Raw genomic sequence first — 21,337 nt, forward strand, 5'->3', positions numbered from 1 at the left:
GTGTATTCCAAATTGATCCTTTGTTATCTCCAAATTTTTAATTTGTCACTTACATCCCTTTGCTTCTCACTGCTTCATATACAGGATGTTCCTTTTAACATGCAAAACCTTTCTTTTCACAACTGTTAGTCCTAGACGTATACTTCCAATTGCAAAAATGTTTAAAATCAGATTCAGAATTAAGATATTGAAAGTTTGAAGCAAAAAAAAGTCAAAAAATACAAAATCTAACTTTTTTATACAGGCCCTAAGTCCCCTAACTCAGGGGCGTAGCTAAGGGGGGGGTTTTGGGGACAACCCCCCCCCCCGAAACGTTAGTCTCAAAAAAAAAAAGGAGAAAAAGAAGAGAGAAGAGAAAGAAAAAAAAAAAGAAAAGGAAAAAATTCCAAGCGATTATATATATATATATATATATATATACATATATATATATATATATATATATATATATATATATATTTATATTATATATATATAAAAGAAGTAACCCCCCCCCCCCCCCGAAAGTCGGGTCTAGCTACGCCACTGCCCTCACTTATATAGGGAAATAATCTCCTTTAAAAGATATTACTAATACAAAAAACTTGACATTTGTGCGACCAAAACTCAAGGAGATATTAGAGTTTAAAGATTTTAGGACCATACAGAAGATGAGATTGGAACTTATTGCCCTTTCAGAAGAATGAGATTGTCGAAGTAAAAAAAACAAGGTATTTTATATTTTTCACTGCTATTCAAAAATAAATGCAAATGTAATGCCGTGATACACAAAAACACATTACAAAACCTCTAACAATTTTAAAAACCAGTCTATGCACACATATAATTTAAAAACACTTGTTAACCGCTATATTTCCCCCAAAAAGTTATTTATGGTGAGTGAAAAGTGGTGTAAGTCACAAAACACTGTGTTTCATATCTCCTAAATATTGGTAGTGCTAATTTCAAACTTTTTGTGCTGGAATTATTTTTCATTGGAGATTATTTCCCTAAATATAAGTTACGGGATCTGGGGCCTGTATAAAAAGTTAAATTTTGTATTTTTTGACCTATTTTTATTTTTACTTCAAACTTTCAATATCTTAACTCTGCATCTGATTTTGAACATTTTTGCAATTGGAAGTATACATCTAGGAATTGCAGGTTAAAACGGAACACCCAGTGAAATCCCTCTAATGCGGACACTAAGGGGACAAAAATTTTTGTCCGCAATAGAGGGGTGTCCGCAGAACAGGAGTTAAATAGTGTTACTTGCCTTGGAATCTGGGAATAAAAAGTTGTCTGAACAAGAGGGGTGTCTGTTAAGAGGGGTTACTATATATATACTTCATCTTTAAGGGTTTGAAACATAGAATATTTGAAAATAACATGGGATTTTTCAGCTATTTCAAACTGTGAATATGTCATATAAAGTACTTTTATGCATAGTTTAGTTTTACAACATTATCACATTCATGAAAGGCAAAGCTGAAATAATTAAGCAGCAAAATAAGCTTATTCTTGGGGGGGAAAAAAAGCTTTTGTTTCCTCAAACCACATCATTTTCATGTCATTACATATTGAAATCTGATTTCAATACCCCCTAAGGTTAAGTCTGATGAAAGACATAGTGAAAAATTTAACACAAGAGACTAATTATAAGAAGTGTAAGCGGATGAACTTCATCATTTGAGTTCATTGGATTGATAAGCTGTACATTTATTTCCCTTTGGTTCATAAATCTGAGAAGGCCAGAAGGAAGAGGAATGAAATCTGTTGATTTCATCCTGCGAAAGATATTACTTTTTTTGAATTATTATTATATTTGGAAGTAAACTAAAAGACTGTCAGATTCTGTCAAATAACAATATGGCACTTTTTCCTTCAGTTAAAAAATCAATTTGATTTCACTTGTAAACATATTTATGCATGTGAATATCTATATATCGAAATATTCGCTATTTTAAGATCTTTTTGAGGATATTAAAATGAACCGAGTTAAAACCCATTTGCATTTAAAAGATATCAAACCTCTTGATTTACAATCAGCAGCTAAAAAAAATTTAAGTTTTTTCAGAATTATGATTACTCATTGGAATTTCCACTTAATGAAGTTTTAAAGCATAAAATATTAAAAACTTCTTTTTGAAAAAAAATCACATTGGAATTTCTACATATTAAAGGTAGGAGAAAGTAAAAAATAAAGGAAAATATAATGAAATTGTAGACACTGGGGAAATGACTAGTAGCATTTAAAAAGTTTGAAAATAAATTTTGAAATATATAAAAATTTCACAATGTGATATAACTTATGAAATGTTATCAAACCTAATAAGATGATGACTTGAAAAATTTTAACATAAATTAATAATCGATCAAATAGATTAAATAATGGAGAACATAAATTGTGAGGTCAACACTTTTATTAACATCCCATTATTATATAAAAATGTAACTCAAATAACAAAAAAATTTAGTCCCATAATAGAAAGCAACTTAGAAGGTATATAAAAACTGAGCTCATGTTTAACAACAAATTCCATTTCATCAGAAATTACTATCAATTTTTATCTCAACCTTTTGTTATTTATTACTTCTTAATAAAACATTTTTTTTTTTTTCAAAATATAATTTAATTTTAAAATACTAAAATTTAAATAGTATTGAAGATCTGTAATATGAAAAAAAAATTAATAAACATATTCCAAACTTTAAACTGTTTGTAAATAAAATTGCCACAGCTGAAAAATGTTGGTCTTTGATTGTAATCTGGGCTTTCTTTTCTTATAAAATCAATAAATACTAAAAAACAAAACACCAATTGTATATTTTAATTTTTACTTATTTATGATAAAGCAAAATTATTAGAATTTGTCCGAATATTAATTGGATACGATTTGGAACCATTTAGTTTTACATGTTCACTAATTCACTAACTAATTATGATACTTACTTCCAAAATGGAAAGAATAACAAATAAGTAATAATTCAGTATGACATTAAAACAAATACACAATATAGAAACAATTACACAACAAAATAAAATTTAAGTATATATTTACATAGATAGACATGAATGCATATCTATGGCATACCCATGTATATCTTTTGATCTTTAGAAATTATAACATATCGATTCTATCTCATGAAGTCTTTACAAAATCATAGTTTACATTCTGGCAAGTTATTTACATCATTTATAACACCAGTTAAACTGATTTGAAAAAACACACACAAAAAAAAAAATATTTCTTGCTGACAATTTCAAATAATTTTGAAATTTCATCGATTATAAGATGCAGAAATATTTTGATTGCAAAATAAAATATAACAAAGGTCCTTGCCTATTATAATTCATGTTACATACATATATGGAGAAAAATAATAAATTTGTTAACAAAATTAAAAAGTAGACAGGTGCAAATTTGATCATAACACAAATGTATATAAGATTCTACAACAAATTTTTTACAATTTCTAGGACATGTTTTATTTTATATGTTGGATACATAACATCCAAAATAGAAGGAAATCTTTAAAAAAAAAAAATTACTAAATTGTAAATTGTACTTATATAATAAGTATCAATAGGGCAAAACCAAAAAAAAAATCTTAATTTTTAACTATTTAACTTTCTAATAATATATCAATTTCAGAACCATGTAAATAAAATCACATGTTACAATGTTTAATTTTTAAAGAAAACCATGAGCCAGCTGAGATCTCTGTTTTGATAAATTTAAAGGCTTTGCTTACACAAAACTGGAAGTTCAGGTTCTAAAGAAAATAGTTCGTTTAGTCAGTTCCGTAAACAAGTTCATTTTAGAAAAATAAATTAAAATTCAATTTTTAGAAGCTTATTACGTGAGCATGTCAAGAAGGCTCAAGCAAGAAAAATCATCCCATAGCTGCGAACATTGAAAAAAGAAAAATTACCAAGAAGACTTATGGATAAAATTTTGGGAGACAGTACGAATACATTTAACAATAAAAGTTTCAGGGAAAAAATTATTTTTTATTTAAGTAGAGATTTCTTGAAGTCTACACAAGACCTAAAATCCACAACTTATAAAGGGATGATGTTTTAAAAAACATATAAGTTTGCTTTCTCTTATAAGTGAGAATGAACAGTAAAAAGTAAATAAAATTAAAAAAAAATTAAATGTTCAGAAAAAAATCGGGAATGTTTTACCCTGGTTTTGGGAGATAAAAGGTTTTTAAAGAAGGAAAATGGAATTACTTTTCAAAAATCGGACATATACAATTTTTATACTCGTGTATGAAAAGGTATTGTTTCTGCGATCACGATTGCTTCCAGGGATATTTTCCTACTTCAAATCACTGAAAATTCCTTTTTTGGAGAGTTTGAGAGATGGCATCAATTCCAGAGTCTCTTGAATAAACTAAGAGAGTTGACAGAAATGATTCTTTTTTTCCCCCTCAAGTGAAAGTGAGTATAACTTATTGGATTTAATACTAAGTCTCTATAATTTTTTACAACATCTTGATTTTTATGTATTTTTTCAGTTATCAATTGAAAAGTCAGTTAAGTTGTTCTACAAAGCTGCATACATGTCAATAAAAAAGAAAGTCCTAAAAATGATCACTTCAATGGTACATGATAATTAGCACATAGGAACAAAACATTGTATAAGTTCATTTGGTTGCATGAGTTTGACTGGCAATGGTGTCTTCATACAAATGAGACCTATATTTGAAAATAATGGTAAAATATGTTTATTTAGAACATCATGTTCTCCTAGTGAACACCAGAGGGCGGGCCCTGCCACTCTGGCTTGTACGGGGAGGCTCTGTAGTGGCTAGGACTGATGGTGGGCGTAAGAGTGGGAGGAGCAAAACTCAAACTTGTACTAGTAGTTGTACTGGGAATGGGCTCAGGCAAAGGAGGTTCCATTTTGATGGGATTGTTAGCATTGAGAGGGCCATTCGTAGGACCATTAGTATTTTGGCCTGAAGTTCCAGCAGTATGCCCTAAGGTACCACCTGCTCTAGGATGACGAGCACCGGCAGGAGACACTAGCAGAAAGGAAGAAAATTCAGAATATTAGGTTTTAATACAAAATTTGTCAACTGGTATATTTCACTACATAACTAAGGGTGCACAGACCAAACTAGATCAGTTAACTCTAGTTCTTACCTGATGAAATAGAATTTCTTGCATAAGGCAATGATCAACAATTTTAATATTAGTAGATAAATAATAAGATCAAATTTTGCTATACACACTAGTGGTGTGACGTTGAAAACATCATATTTTGAAAAAATTGATATTCTAAAACATTGAACATTTTAATGCATATTTCTGCATAACAAACTAAAAGATGTTTTAATGCTAAAATTAAATTCACAGTAATCAATTTCATAATTAAGAAGGTTTTTGAACAATCAAAGAAAATACGTGAAATACACCGCCAGCTCAGTCATTTCCAGCCGAGGACTGCAGTTTCGTGCTTATTAGCACTCATCAGCTCGGCATAGGAAAGTGACTGAGCTGGAGATGGAAAACCTCTTAAGGAAGCCAAGAGTGCGAAACAAACTGACAGCTAATATAGAATTAGCAGACCAGACGAGCGACCGAAGCAATGGTTCGGTCGCTCGTCTGGTCTGCTAATTCTATATTAGCTGTCAGTTTGTTTCGCACTCTTGGCTTCCTTAAGAGGTTTTCCATCTCCAGCTCAGTCACTTTCCTATGCCGAGCTGATGAGTGCTAATAAGCACGAAACTGCAGTCCTCGGCTGGAAATGACTGAGCTGGAGGTGTATTTCACATATTTTTGCTTTAGCCCTGGCTAATGGGCGGAAATTTACTGAATAATCAAAGAAAAGTCAATAATAATAACTACTGATATTCCAAATTGAGTAAGGCAAAGGGATAAATAACTTAGATATTTAAAACTGAAATATGAATACAAACTACTTGGAATAATTTTGTAATGTCTTTTAAATTTCCACCTGGATAATCCAAGAACTGAAAGTAAGTTATTTAATAATTAAATTATTTCAATTCAACTAGAAAAATTTGCTAAAAAACATTAAAAAGATAAGCTGATAATATGCACACAAAAAAGAAAAGGAAAATAAAGTGGAGAAGAGAAAAAGAAATATAATACATTATAAACGATTGTTTTTTCTAGTAGACTTACTTCCAACGGCATTATCATGGGAGAGTTCTATAAATTATATTTAAATCTCAAATTATATTTAAATATTATAAATATTTATGCAGGGTTGGGTTTTGGACTGTCCAAAACCGGTTTAGGACAGGACACGTGGTTTTTACCATCCAAAAGTGTACGAGAAAGTCTTAAACTGTCCAAAAGTATGCTAAAGCTAAAGGGGTGTAATTTAATCAATTCATATTTACTGCAATATTCTTAATTCATAAATATTAATAAGATTTAATGAGCATTTGATAATATTTTTCTCTGAAATGTTCCTTTAAAAAATAATTTAATTGCCAATAACTCTTATTACATAAAAACTTCCTTATGTAACAGTTGATAGAGTTATGAAAGGAAATTCACAAGACTTTACCAAGACAACTATTTTCAGTTCCAAAAAATGTTATTTGTACAATATTTAGGTGCAAAAAAAAAAAGCAGTGAAATTCCTTTAAAAGGTTTTCGTATATAAGTTTACATGATGACAAACGAAAAATTCTTTTTTAAATCATAGATTAAAGAACAATAAATTGATGATTAAATGTATGCACTTATATTTTAAAAGTTAAAAAATTCTTTTTTTATTTCATATTTTTAATACAATATATTCTGTAACTACAATAAACAAAAACTATAGTAGCTTGACAATTTTTAGAAACAAATTATTGGCATTTTCCTAAAGTAGTTTGGTTGTGTTTTAGTTTTAGATCATGAAATGGTCCCATAATCAAAACAAGAAAATCTTGACAAACCTGTAAAAGACTCACAAATATTTTATATCCTTTTTCTACTGTCCAAAAATTGTCATTTATTACACTATATTTTGGGCACTTTCATTTTCACACATTCATAAATGTCGGAAAATTTGGTTACTATTATGAAAAAAAAACTTGAATACAAATTGAAATTTTTAATGAAGAATTCAACTTCTATGTAACTAGATTAGAATCGGCTGTATAAATAAGTTACATATATACTTACACTTGAATGTTTATGTTGAATAATTATTCAATAAAACATTTGACACCAGACTTAGATAAAAAACAAAAAACTTTCTGCGAACACAAATCCCAACTAAACAATTTTCTGCAAATAATTATTTTGCCAAATTCACCCTTGAATAAAGAATTAAGTTTATATTCAAATATGAAAGAGGCGAAAAAAAGTGCCTTAAAATCATTCAGTTTTTTTTTTTTTTTTGCAATAACATATAATCATGCTCATTTTTCACCACCTGAAGTAAACTGCCTTAACCATCGTTTTTTGCCCAATATCAATCACAAAAACATGATTATTTTTGTTTTCATTTTGTTGCGAAAAAGTTCATGTAGATCTGAAACTGCTCTCCAGTTGTTAACTAAGATAAAACAGGAGCTACCTGCTTTTTACTTGAAAATTTTACAGATATTTGTTTTAGTAAAGAAATCAACAAAAACTACTGATTTAAAATTGAATATTTCTGCAAAAATAAATACATATTAACAATTGTTTTGACAAAAAACAGGGCAAGAATGGCAGACAAAAAACTATTTGGAAGAAACAGAAATATAAACTATGGGATTTTTTATTTTAATCCCCCCCCCCCTTTTTAAATAACATTAGTAGAGTTTTTAAAAAAATTCTGCAGAGTCAGAATTTTCTGTGAATGCCGTTCATGCGTTCATCTATATTATGCAAGACTGTTTGACACATTTTGTTCTGTTTTCAATATATTTCTTCAGAAAAAAATGTTTAGGACACTTTTGGACAGGATGGAAAAAACCACGGTATTTATCGTAGCGTCCGAAATCTTGCCAACCCTTATTTATAGCTACTTGAAATGCATATAAGTACATATTTTAAGTACAATTATACTTTTAATTCAATGACTAATTGAGAGTGGGAGAAAATAATATAGGTTCAATTATATTTTAGAAGCAAATTATAATTAAAAAATTTAATGTTTATGCTTCAGGAAAAGCTCAGAAACACTCAATATTCTTTTTAACAGTACCCTGGAAAGAAGGATTGTTAACTTCTCTGCACCATAATTCTCCTTCTATAGAGAATGAATAGAAACTCTTTCCAATGTGTGATAGATCGTGCAACAACTAATCTTTACTAATAATAAAGCTGAAAGTTTCTCTGTCCGGAGAATGTCTGGATGTCTGTAGGATGTCTGTGACGCTCATAGCGCCTAGATTGTTCGGCCGATTTTCAGGAAATTTGGCACAAAGTTAGTATGTAGCATAGGGGTGTGCACCTCAAAGCGATTTTTCGAAAATTCGATTTTGTTCTTTTTCTATTCCAATTTAAGGCCAATTTTCACAGAAATTTAATAAAATGGGAAAGAATTTGTTCTGAAAATTATCTTTCTTTTCTTTACTTCTTTATCTTTCTTCTTTTTTTTTTCTTTACTAATAATAAAGCTGAAAGTCTCTCTGTCCGGAGGATGTCTGGATGCCTGTGACGTGCATAGCACCTAGACCGTTCGGCCGATTTTCATGAAATTTGGCACGAAGTTAGTTTGTAGCATGTAGGTGTGCACCTCGAAGCGATTTTTCGAAAATTCGATTTTGTTCTTTTTCTACTCCAATTTTAAGCCCATTTTTCACAGAAATTTAATAAAATGGGAAAGAATCTTTATCTTTATCTTCTTTACTAATAATAAAGCTGAAAGTCCCTCTGTCCGGAGGATGTCTGGATGTCTGTAGGATGTCTGTGACGCGCATAGCGCCTAAACCGCTCGGCTGATTTTCATGAAATGTGGCAAAGTTAGTATGTAGCATGGGGGCGTGCACATCGAAGCGATTTTTCGAAAATTTAATGTGGTTCTTTTTCTATTCCAATTTTAAGAAAAAAATATCATAAGATGGACAAGTAAATTACGAAATTATCATAACGTGGAACCATAACATGGGCACAAGCCAATTGGCAAGATACGAAATTATCATAACGTGGAACCGTGAGATGGGTACAAGCCAACAGACGAGAAAATTCACCATACATAATTTGTAAATATACAGGCGAACCAAAAGACCTTTTGATTTTTCTATTACGGGCAAAGCCGTGCGGGTATCACTAGTATGTAATAATTTAGACAATAATCCATTAAAACCTGCTTTCAACTATTTTTTCAAGCATTACTTATTGCTCATTTCAATTTTTTTCAGTAGTAACGTTTTCTTTTTATCTTTACTAATAATAAAGCAGAAAGTCTTTCTGCTGGATCTCTGTGTCAGGATCTCTGTGACGTGCATAGCGCCTAGACCGTTCGGCCGATTTTCATGAAATTTGGCACAGAATTAGTTTGTAGCATGGGAGTGTGCACATCAAAGCGATTTTTCGAAAATTCGATTTTGTTCTTTTTTATTCCAATTTTAAGAACATTTTCCCGAGCAAAATTATCATAAGATGAACAAGTAAATTACAAAGTTATCACAACGTGGAACCGTAACATGGGCAAGCCAATCGGCGAGAAATTCATCATACATTATTTGTAAATATACAGACGAACCAAAAGACCTTTTAATTTTCTACTACGGGCAAAGCCGTGCGGGTGCCACTAGTTGATAATAAAGCTTTTGTTATAATTGCAAACAGTAAACATATTCATATTTTTTAAGGATATTTTTGGTTCAAATATAAAACTTCGACAATGAAAAAATAACATTGAATGCAAAGCATTAATGTCAGAAAAAACACTCTGAAACATCGAAGCTTCGAGAAAATCGATATGGATGTTGCACATTATACACACATATGCTACATGGTTGCTCCTTCTGATCCCCCCATCCCCACTCCCCAAGAAAAGAGAAACATACTCTTCAAAACAACCCCTTTAAAAATTGTAATGCCGCCTGCATGCCATAAATAAATATTGCTATTAGTTACAGTGATCAGTAAAGACTTCAAATTTTACCAATTCACATAAAGATCTATCACAATGATTGATTGTGAAGCAGCAAGGTTAGTCTTCAAAAATTTGACTGAAACATCAAAACATTCATTAAGTTATTTTTTTTAATGGGGGAAAAAAACAGGAAGGTTATTAAGAATCCTAAAAAAAAAAGGAAATTCACTACAAAGTGGGAGATTCTCTGAAAAGCAGTCACTTGCGGAAATCAGGAGAATTAGCAACTAAACTCTGCATCATACTCACCTTTCTGAAATCTAGAGGCGCAATTCCCCCCAAATGAGAAGCCTGATAACGAGTAAAAGTTAATGAGATGTACGAGTGGATAAATAAATTTCTCATTTTAGACAATTTTACCCATCCCCCACCCCTTGATTTTTTACCACTGTCCTGATGCCCCTGAAAAAATGAACTTTTGAATGAATGAAATGATAATGAATGAATGAAATAATGAAACTGATCCTTAAAAATCGCAGCTTTGGACAACTATCACAGGTTCCCCTATGAAAGGGTCATTGAGAACTCCTAAAAATTTCCTTATTCAGCACGTTTAATATGAGGATTTGGCTAATTTGGAGATACAATTACAATAATGCAATTTTTTAATGTCCAAATGTCCCTTTTCATTAGATGTATTTATGTGTGCATACCCATAATTTATCATTCACCAAAATTTAGAGTTTAAGTCGCCAAATCGGGAACTCCCCGTAATCCAAAAAATTTGAGCTCGGGGTGGGACTATATATTTTTTACCATAAAAAAATGTGGTAAATAATTCATTCAAAAGTTCAATTAAAAAACCTGAAGTTCTGGATTCATTGATTAAAATAATTCAGAATCCCAAAGGAAATGGAGCAGAAGTTCATTAGCATATTAAGTTAAATTACTTACTTTTAGAATTAAAGTGTCCACCACCGCGTCTCCTAGGTTGACTATTAACTCTTTCACCTGTTCAAAATTAAAATAATTAAAAACATAATAAAAATAACAAAACTCAGGTTGATAGCAAACTATCCACTATTTCCACACTATTGAAAAAACTGGAAATAAAATACTCTTAATATTTGTCAAAATTCAATTCTCTCTCTCAAAAAAAAAAAAGGTCAATAAATAAAGTTATGCATAAAAACATGAGTTTAAAAAACATATTGGTAATTAAAAAAACAAGTAAATAAGTAATTATACATAGCCTAAACACTGAAAAACACCAACAATCAAAGAGGTTTTCTTGTTTTAAGAACTCAATTTCAAAAAGTGAAAATGACTTCTACTATACTTAAATCCTATTAAAAAATAATAAATAAAAACAAGTTTTAAAAAAATTATGCCAACAAAAAAGATTTTTAATACATAAAGACATTAAATAAGGACTTCAAAATAGAAACAAGTATAATAAAACCTTTCTGGAACTAAGAATTTTGTAGGTTATTTTAAAGAGAAGGTTAGTTTGAAGAGAAATTTAGTATTTTGGGTACAGTTTACAAATTATCCCAATATTATTTTCAGATGAAACAATTATTGCAGAGACGTTGCATCCCTTGTTCAAAATCTAGCGAAAAGCATGATGGATGCACCTGTGATGGTGCAGTGGGGCAAAATTGAAGCACATGTCATTCTGATCCTAACCATGCATTCTAGTTAGTTTGCTCCAAATCTAAATGGGATCCTTTACTGCATGTCTTTTTAATCCTTGATTTGCTCAGTAGAGGCTAACTCAGCCCATACTGACAGCCAGCATTCCAAACAAAAATTTGCACCTTGCTGAAGTCCCCATGTCAGAAAAAACAAATTAATTAAATCTAGACATTATGATTGTGCCTAGTATAAGTTTCCAGGATATGCTAGGATATGTTTTTTTTTTTTTTTTTGATATGCACTAATGTTTGCTATGAACTGCAGATAGCATTTTTCAAATATATATATTTTTTTTTTAGTTTTAGAATGTGTTGTCAGATGTTAGAAGCCAGAAGGAGTAGTGCAGGGCCTAATCAACCCAGCAGTGGGGCGTAGTGCTTCATCTTAAGAAGACTCTGATTGATATATGAGGTTCAACTAATTTAGTTGTTGAGCTCAGTAATCTTTAAGCTCTGGAAGTGAATTGTTTTATTTCCAACAGAAGAAATGAATATAAATGAAAAATTCTGGCTGCCTTAACTCCTTAAGACCGAGTCCGCCCAAAGACGGCTTTGTGACTTAGATCCGAGAGTGTCCGATGTCGGCCTACTTAGGCGAATGCGGGGGTAGTGAGTTGAAGGAGATCCCTACTGTGACACTTCCCCAAGGAAGTTTCTTTCTTCTCGCCACTAGTCATTTAGCAAGTGATAGCGACAATTGCATGAATGGAGAGCTGCTAATGACTCGTGGTCACATGGTATCCCCAAAAAATGAAAAGCAACAAATTTGTTGTATGATTGCACTATAATTTCCTGCACTTTTAATTCTCACCTTTTTATACCAGTTTTTAAATGGTATTTTGGGTTTTATAAATTTATGTATGAATTATCATTAGTAAAAATGATACAAAACAATGTTAATAAAGCACAGAGTTTGCAAATTATTGCATGTACAATTCAGGGTAACAAGGAATCTCAAAACATGTGTATGCAACTACTATTTGCAAAATTTTGCCATCTATAAACTTTTTTTTTTCATTATTTTTATCTTCAGCCCAAAACAGTTTTAAAATCTCAAGAGCAACGTTTAGCAAATCAGAGCTAAAAAGGCATTTAAACAGATCTGCTAAGAGCTTGAATGGGCCCTTGAAAATAAGCTGCGCCCCCCCCCCCCCCCTCTTCCGCCATACTCACAACTGTTACCCAAACAGTAGCGCAACAAAAAATGAGATATGAGGTCATAATTACATTAAGACATAATACTACATATTTGCACACATAATATGTACTTTATGTATGCATGGTTTGACCAACACCAAGGTTCAGGCCCCTCGGGTGACTTAAGAAAATGCCTTGGCAACTATCATCCCAGAATGGGAGAGAGAAAAAAAGAATTATATTATGACTAGAGGACCCGACAGACGTTGTTCTGTTCAAAATTTGTAAATTGAAAAGTTACAAGATTTCAATAAACTATCAAGTGTTTGAACCATTTTGTTCAAAAAAAATAAGTAAAAAGAAAATGTTTTAAGCTGCTTGATGTCAGAATGTGAAAATTTATTTCAACTTGATTTATCTAATACCCACTGAGCAGTTAGTTGTTTTATTAACTATTTTTTCTCCTGTACTTGATGGTTTGTTCCTTCACCATACTCAAAGGATAAAAAGCGTCCTCAGATATTAAGCGTAAAAATCTAACTACCCTTCTAGAACAAACGGGAAATCCTGCTGCAACATCCCCCATATAAAACAGAATAAAACAATCGAAAGGATATCATTTTTAAAAAATGATAAAGGTAAAAACAGTTCTCTGAATAAGCGAAAATCACTCATATCTCCCTTCCCCCGGATGCAAAATAAACATTCTTCAACTAAAATTAGTGTTCCCACTAGGCCGTTTTTGAAGGGCGCAGCGCCCTCCCTTTTTCATATCGGCAGAATGCACCCCGCCCTTTTCAAAAATAACACTATGCGCCCTGTGTTTTTAAAAAGATGCCTCAAGCATCATTTGGACCTGCTGCGATACTGGGGCAATTTTATTTGTCCAGCGATCATCTGCGAAAACGCTGATGTCTTGCCGATGTCCCCAGAATTTCACCCTGAAAACGGCCCCATGAACAAAAGAAGATGCAAACACCTAGGCAAAGAGGGGATGAGATTCTTGGAATTCTAACAGACTTATCAGTTGGAAACAAAAGGTAGATATCTTTCTTCCGCTGAGGATGGGTTTGAAAGGGTGAGGGAAGGTTTTAAGTCGTCCGAGATGGCGAGGGGGGGGGGGGGGAGATTATTGTTTAATTCCTCCCCATCCTTGAGTTTCTGAGAATCAACAATGAGAGAGGGAGGGTGGTAGGTAGGCTTCCTATTATATTATCTTCATCTGTAGGACTAGGGGGTGCCAGTTCCAGGAAAAATAGAAGGGGTACTACTTGTCAGACAAGAACAGCTGCAGATAAACTGCTCCATTTCTTGTCCGAAAAGTCCGAGTGCAAACGCAAATGGTTCTTAATTTGAACATACACGGTTCTTCACGATGATGCTGGCCGAAAAAATATGAAGTTTACTGAAATATTTCAGGCTGTTCCTTTTTCTTTTTTCCTGCAAAACAGAATAGAAGCAGGGTTTGTATGCTCTTGATAATCTTTGTAAAGGGCTTGGAAAAAGCGTTTATTCTGAAGTGATTGATAGAGTTTTGAAAGCTAACATAGTGCTTGAATTCCTTAGGGTCTAAGGAATGCACAACCTATGGCCCGTGGGCCAAACGTGGGCCGCGAAGCCTGTTGAATTAACCCGCGAAAAATTCTAAAGAAATATATATATTAAAAAAATTGAAAAAAAAAAGAAATAACTAAGTTTGCGAAATTATCGTTTCAAAACTCATTTACTGTTCTAGTTAACAATTTCAAGGTCTAATACAGGTGGATTTTACCTCACTTATAACTATCAATTCCCCGAAATCGCACTTGCAAAATCGGAAGATTAACGAAAATAAAGTAACAAAAACGGCACTTTCACCAAAATGAAAATTATTTTTGAAATATAATGTTGAATTGAGCAATTAACATCGTATGAATAGGCCATTTTTGCAGCGCTTCAGCCATTTGTGTCCGTTTTTCGTTTGCAGGTGGAATTAGGCTTAGCTAATTTTGGCGCATTGCTAGTTATTGTGAAGCAATCTTTTCCCATTTGTTTCTGATTAGTGAACTTTCTAATTGTTTTCTAAGTAGTACACAGTACAAAGTCGACTGAACTAAAATACAAGGGTATTTTTTTGTTATCTTGAATTTTTAGCCTCCCCCCCCCCAAAAGAACGTTTGGAATGGAAACATATTGTTCTGTGTGAAATTTGCCAAGGAAATTTTCAGCTGCAAAATATTTATTCATTTCTTTTTGCTGAGTATTTGTATTATCTCTGAATAGGAGTTGTATACTAACAGATTATTTTAAAAAAACTTATTGACATAATTAAAAACATACTTTTGACATACTTGTGCTTTTTCCCAACTAAAATGATTTTGCACTGTTTCTTTTTTTTATACATAAAAAACTATAATATTGCTTTTAAAAAAATCACAAAAATAAAATGCTGATGTATTAAATTTTCATAAAAATTGTCAGTGAAATTAAAATTTTGGATTGGCCCCAGCTGCTTGGGTAACGCATACATCTGCAAACACATTTGTGTCATGAAGTTGTGTCAAGTCCAACACTAGGCATTCAAATAAAGCCTTTTTGTTTTGCACTTTGCTACAACTGCATTTTTGAAGCACTGCACACAATATTTTAATAATTATTCAGTTTGAAGTATAATACATTTTAAAAAGTTGAACTTACATTCATCATGACTTTGATTTCTACTAAAATACTTAATGGCATAACGCACATTACTAGGCAGTTTTTAGATAGGAAGGGGGGATCCGTAATTAAATACTGTTCATCTTACATTGAAATTCAAAGGATTTTGAAATGCCTAGAATTTTTTATTGTTATTGAAAAGTAGTCACAATTATGGCCTGAAAAGTGTTGAAACACACTCAAAGAAAATATTCATCATTAGCTAAATGTTCCTACGGAGTTTGAAAAATGTGCTTATAGTTGGCATTTGGGGAAGGGGGAGGGCAACCTAACCTAAAGACAAGTGCATTTTCTGGAAGAAATGATATTCAATACTGAAGTTAATGGTGGCGGTTGGAGGGGGGGCAGGGGTGTGCACAAATGAATTTCCGGGTCCCCCTCCATGTTGTCTGCCTCTATATTTCACCCCTAGTTTAAAAAATATTGGACCCCTTGGGGATCAGGCCCTTGCCAACAGTCCCTTCTCCCCCTCCCCACTGTGCACGCCCCTGAGGGGGCGGTGCTCATGGTACAGACGAACGCATGAAATTTTTGCAAGGTGTTTTAAGATGTTATTTTTCTCCTTTTTTTTGGGGGGGGGGAATCAGTATTTTTTGAGAGGTGCCTCATTGGTCTTGGATGGGGGAAGATCGCGTTGAAATATATATAGCGCCCTTTTTATAATAAATAGTGCCCCTTTCAAAGACCTGCACCCTGCCCTTTTTTTCTCTAGAGTGAACACTACTAAAATGACTAAAAACTCTTTAAAAAAAAAAGCAATTCTTTGCAATTTGAAATATTTCGCCAAATAAACAAAAAAAAAACAATAAATTACATTAACAGCAGCTTTAAAATGTAAACAAATGATCACGCAACTCTATTGTTTATAGCCAAAGTCGCCAAGCCACAACGTTACTGTAATCCAGCCGATCAGTGAGAGAAGCCAACTCCGACAGATTAGCTGTCCGATCTTTTGAACGAAAACTTTTAAAAGTTCATACATTGCCTAATTTGTTCTTTTGACCAAAGATAAAGATCTTCCACTGCGCTGATCTTTTGTGTACAGAACTACCCTGTTGTAATTTATCTGGAAGAAAATACAATCTGTTTCGTCTTTAAATTTCATCATCTTTTCCTTTAATAATGTACTAATTAGTTTGATAATCCTTAAAGTATTCTTGACATTGGTGTCAAAACTCAGATGGATTTCAGCCGAGAAACAAATTTTGCTGGATACGGTACTTTCTGATAATTTCCTTAGGAAAACCTGAAGCACTGATCTGGTCAGATGGTTCAACTACGACGACAGAACACACGTTTTGCGTGAACCTTCCAGTACTTTACTTTAAAATCTATCAAGGGACCTAAACTCGTTGCTTTTAAGAGAGAGTCTTCACTCTCTTTCTCTCTATGTTTTATCTATTCTCAACTGACATATCACAGTAAGAAATTTCATTACAAAAAGCAGAGCTGGCTTTCTTATTGTCCTTTGGCAACAGGTTGAATATTTATTTCAGTTCTCGCTCAACAATAGGTTAAAATAAATAATCATTTGGGAGATATAACCATCCAATGTTTAAATTAATTAGGGTCATTCCATGTCAAATCAACACAATTTTGGGAGATTTTCAGATTTGATGTCTCAGATTTTCATAATTTTTGGTATGCAACTATATATCATAGATTTATGAAAAAATGCCAAATTTCAGTTATGTAGCACAATTATTTTTGAAGCTATTAATTTTTAAAAATTGAATTTTTTTTTGAAAAAAGTTCATATTTTAGCACCTTTAGGCGCCTACAGGCTGGCAACCAGTGATGATATGAACCTGAGAGTGGACTCATTTTAAAGCTGTTGAATGGGGCTTTAAAATGATATGCCACAAGGTAAGGATTACAATTTCAAAAAATTTATTTTAAAATTAAATTTTGAAATTTAAATATCTTAAAAAGTAGCAATTTTAAAATTTAAAAAAAATCACAAAAGTAGTTTGTTGCATCAAAAAACACATAGCAAAATTCTATCATGGGATCTCAATGGGATCAGGAGGTACAGAGCTTCAGAAATACACGTTTTGCAAATAATGTACCAAATTAGTAAAATTTAATTTTTAATAACTAATTTGTCTATGCAGTATGCAGGACACTATTAAATTACTAAACCACAATGATTACATTAAGTACCATGTCTGGAAACCTCTCTTTAAAAGAAAACTAAAGCTGATTAGCCCAAGTGTCCCAGGAAATCTCTTTTTACTCAGATAAAATGGGGGTTTCCCTCAGGGGAGGGGAACCCATTTTGTAAGGTGGAAGATGATTCATTAAACAAACAAAACCACTCTTTTATAGCCAGTGTAGATTGTAGGAAGATCTTAGGAAGATAGTTTGATATTTCCTATGATATTGTATCTTTAAAACACAACCCATTTCTTGGTCAATGCAATTTTCCTTGTTAATTTCTCACTATTTATCAAGTGCATGATGGATACCACTGACAAGATTGTCAAAATGGCTTGTTTTAACCCTTTAATAAACCTAATCGCTCCCATGCAAGAAAAGGAAATGAACAGATGCATTGGTCCCTTCCAATGATTGAAGTCTCCATGAAATAATTTATTGACCCTAAATGTTACTCATAACATTAGATTTTTAATGGTAAGTGTCTTCAGGGATGCCCACCTGGGGGGGGGGGGGTGTCATGGCACCATTGAAATTTTTAGGGGGATGTTTTGTGGGGTATTTTTTACTTTTTTTGAGGGCTCTTGCTTCTTTGGGGGTGGGGTTCACAATATTTAGGGGTGACCACCTGTGGGCAGAAGGGGGGGGGGAGGTCATGGAACCACTAAAATTTTTATGGAGGATGTTTTGTGGGGATTGTTTTACTTTTTTGGGGAGGCTCTTGCTTTTTTGGGGGGAGGGGGTTTATAATATTTAGGGGGTGTGCCCTTGCTCTTAGGGGGGCACAGTGTCTATGTGACCATTCTCCATTAAAAATTGTAAAATAGCCACTGCTTGTTTCATTGTAATGTGTTGCTTGTTTCATTCAATGAACTATTCAAAATAAAATACTAAATATGGTTTTTTTCACAAAACCCATATTTTTAAAGCCCTGTATCTCCTGATCCCATTGAGATCCCATGATGCCATTTTACTATATGTATTAAAATCTAACAAACTTTTTTTGGTAATTTTTTTAAAATTTTAAAATTGCCACTTTTTGAGAAATTTAAATTTTAAAATTTAATTCAAAATTTTCACTTTTTTTGAAACAGTAACCCCCATCTTGTGGCATATCATATTAAAGCCCCATTCAACAGCTTTGAAATGAAACCACTCCTAGGTATATATCATCACTGGTTGCCAGCCTATAGGCATCCAAAGGTGAGAAAACAGGAAAAAAATTTATGAAAATTTAAATATTTAAAAGTTAATAACTTCAAAAATAATTGTGCTACATGACTGAAATTTGGTATTTTTTCATAAGTCTATGATATGTTACTGCATAACAAAAATCATGAAAATCTGAGACGTCAAGTCTGAATCAGTGTGTTGATTTGACAACCCATTAACAAAAACGTTTCGGATTCGGTCCATCGCGCTTTGAAACCATGCTTGCCACAACTTAATTACACACAAAAAATTTGATCGAAATCGGTCCAGCCGTTTAAAAGCCTTATGGTGACAAACGTATGCACAGAAGATTTTTATATATTAAGTTAAGATATTATAAAATTTTTAATCTAATGAATCATCACTTTTCCTTTTGAGTCCAAAATTCTGGGTAAAGTCATACTTACTACAGTCGGACCTCCATATATCGAAGTAGCAAATTGTCGGCAAAAAATTCGATATATAGAAATTTCGATACATAGAAACGATCTTATTTTATCCTAAAAATCTCCTAAAACATTAAAATTAAAGCTAATTTACGCGTATGAAACCCAATTTCTGATTCATACGAGAAGCATCGGATTAAATAAAAGTTAGTCATTAAAAAAATAACATAAATTACATTTTTGCACCTTCATACTTCTTCATTCTTCTTCAATTCAACTTGATCCGCAACTTTAAGGGATTTTCGTTTTGACAATGTAATCGGAAGAAAAGTAAAAAATCAATCTACTTCACTTGAATGATTTTTACTGCAGCTAAAAAGACTAGGAATGATAATCAACAGACAAATGGGATAACTTGAAACTGATTTTACAACGTTACAGGTTACAACTAAGATTTGAAGTAAACGTGAGGGAATTTAAGAACTCCAGAACGAAACAACGACCTATCTACACGCCCCTCAACCTCAGATTCCTACTGAGTTTCGTAGTAACCTTTAGTGTGAACATAATTTTCTCCCCTAACCTTCATTTTTCGTGAGACAAACAGTCTAAAGTGGAAAAATAATCTACGAATGTCTCGAAAAGAAAATCGATATATAGAGATTTTTTCGATATATAGAAACAATTTTTCTATGTAATGAACATAGAAATTTGCTGGGATTTCGATATATAGAAAATTTCGATATGTGGAAGTTCGATATACGGAGGTCCGACTGTATATTTAAAATTAGCATTTCTAAAAATTTAATCACATAACAGCATTTTCTAATTTTCTTCTGAACAACATGTCACTCACACTCAAAGCAATATTTTTTTTATGCATACATATCTATCAGTATATATCCTCATATAAATAACAGCCGATGATTGAGTAACCCGAGTGCTTCAAGGCTGAACTCGATCCGGTAACTTAACTGTTTCACTGGTAATACTGTTATTTTAGGAAAATGAAGAAACGTAAAAATGGTCAACAATGATCACTGTCTACTGAAGTTAAGGGTTAATCCACTGGAGTTAGGGTTAAAACTTAAACTACAAAAATTTGACGAAACAGGCAATTGCTGCGTTCAAATGTAGAAACAAATTTTCACCAGTCATACCATGACGGGTGACTTTCTAGTCCTCATATAAATAATAGCCGATGATTGAGTTGATGAATTAGCGTGGTTCCAGTGATTTGTTTTTGCCATAGTTCACTTTGTGTTTCCATCCCCTACATGAGTTATCCCCTTTGAAATGAGTAAAATTTTTACATTTGACCTTGAACTTTAACATGTTGCTATTATTTTAATTATTAAGTTACAGCCACGTAACTCAGCAGGTAAGACTATCATCTTATGCACTTTACCATCAAAGCGTAAAATTAATTGCCATAAATATAATTCAAATAGATTTCGGCCAAAATGCAAAGGTCTAAAACAGGGTGGCGACAGGAACTGTGAAAAAAAGTTCCCTGACTTTTCCCTGATTAAGTTCACCAAATTTCCCTGATTTACGTTACCAATGATAATGGTTTTCTTTCTTTGCTCTACTTGAAATCCATTGTATATCTGTATAAAATGCAGTATTTTTAACGTTTTAAGCTGTGTAAAGTTGTTGAACTAAAGATATATTTTCAAAAGATGTTACTTTTTTTTAAATAAAATGGTTAAAAAAATATATCAAGTCTATCTTTGGGGAGGGGCGGGGGAACCTACAAAACAGTACATTAAATTTTTCTACAATGGAAAGATTATAGAAAATTTAAAAAAAAATACTTCACTTCCAGAAACCACTTAGTATGAGAATTTTAAGAAACTATTAAAATTACTCTTAAAAACATATGTGTATTTAAGATAGAACTAAAAAGTAATTAAAGTCATTTTGAACTAAGTTTTCAAACAGTACAATAATTGTTGCAAGAATAACAAGTAATAGTGAAAGAATAGAATATTTATGCAAAACAGATGAAACCATTTGACATCCATTCATAAGGAGCTTTTCTCTAATCAAGAACATA

General features: G+C 32.3%; 1 protein-coding gene across 1 annotated transcript in view; it reads right to left on the reverse strand.

Moving 5' to 3' along the window:
- Window positions 1-4,738: 4,738 nt before the first annotated feature.
- The window catches only part of LOC129233446 (zinc finger protein 467-like), a 29,936-nt gene continuing 13,337 nt past the window's right edge, over window positions 4,739-21,337 (reverse strand). Inside the window, exons 5-6 of the mRNA XM_054867472.1 lie at window positions 10,947-11,003; window positions 4,739-5,016 (exon numbers count right to left, since the gene is read on the reverse strand). Coding sequence (XP_054723447.1) covers window positions 4,739-5,016; window positions 10,947-11,003 — 335 coding nt within the window. The remainder of the gene's footprint in view (window positions 5,017-10,946; window positions 11,004-21,337) is intronic.

The sequence above is a fragment of the Uloborus diversus genome, unplaced genomic scaffold (assembly GCF_026930045.1).
Source record: "Uloborus diversus isolate 005 unplaced genomic scaffold, Udiv.v.3.1 scaffold_421, whole genome shotgun sequence".
NCBI classification, from domain to species: Eukaryota; Metazoa; Arthropoda; class Arachnida; order Araneae; family Uloboridae; genus Uloborus; species Uloborus diversus.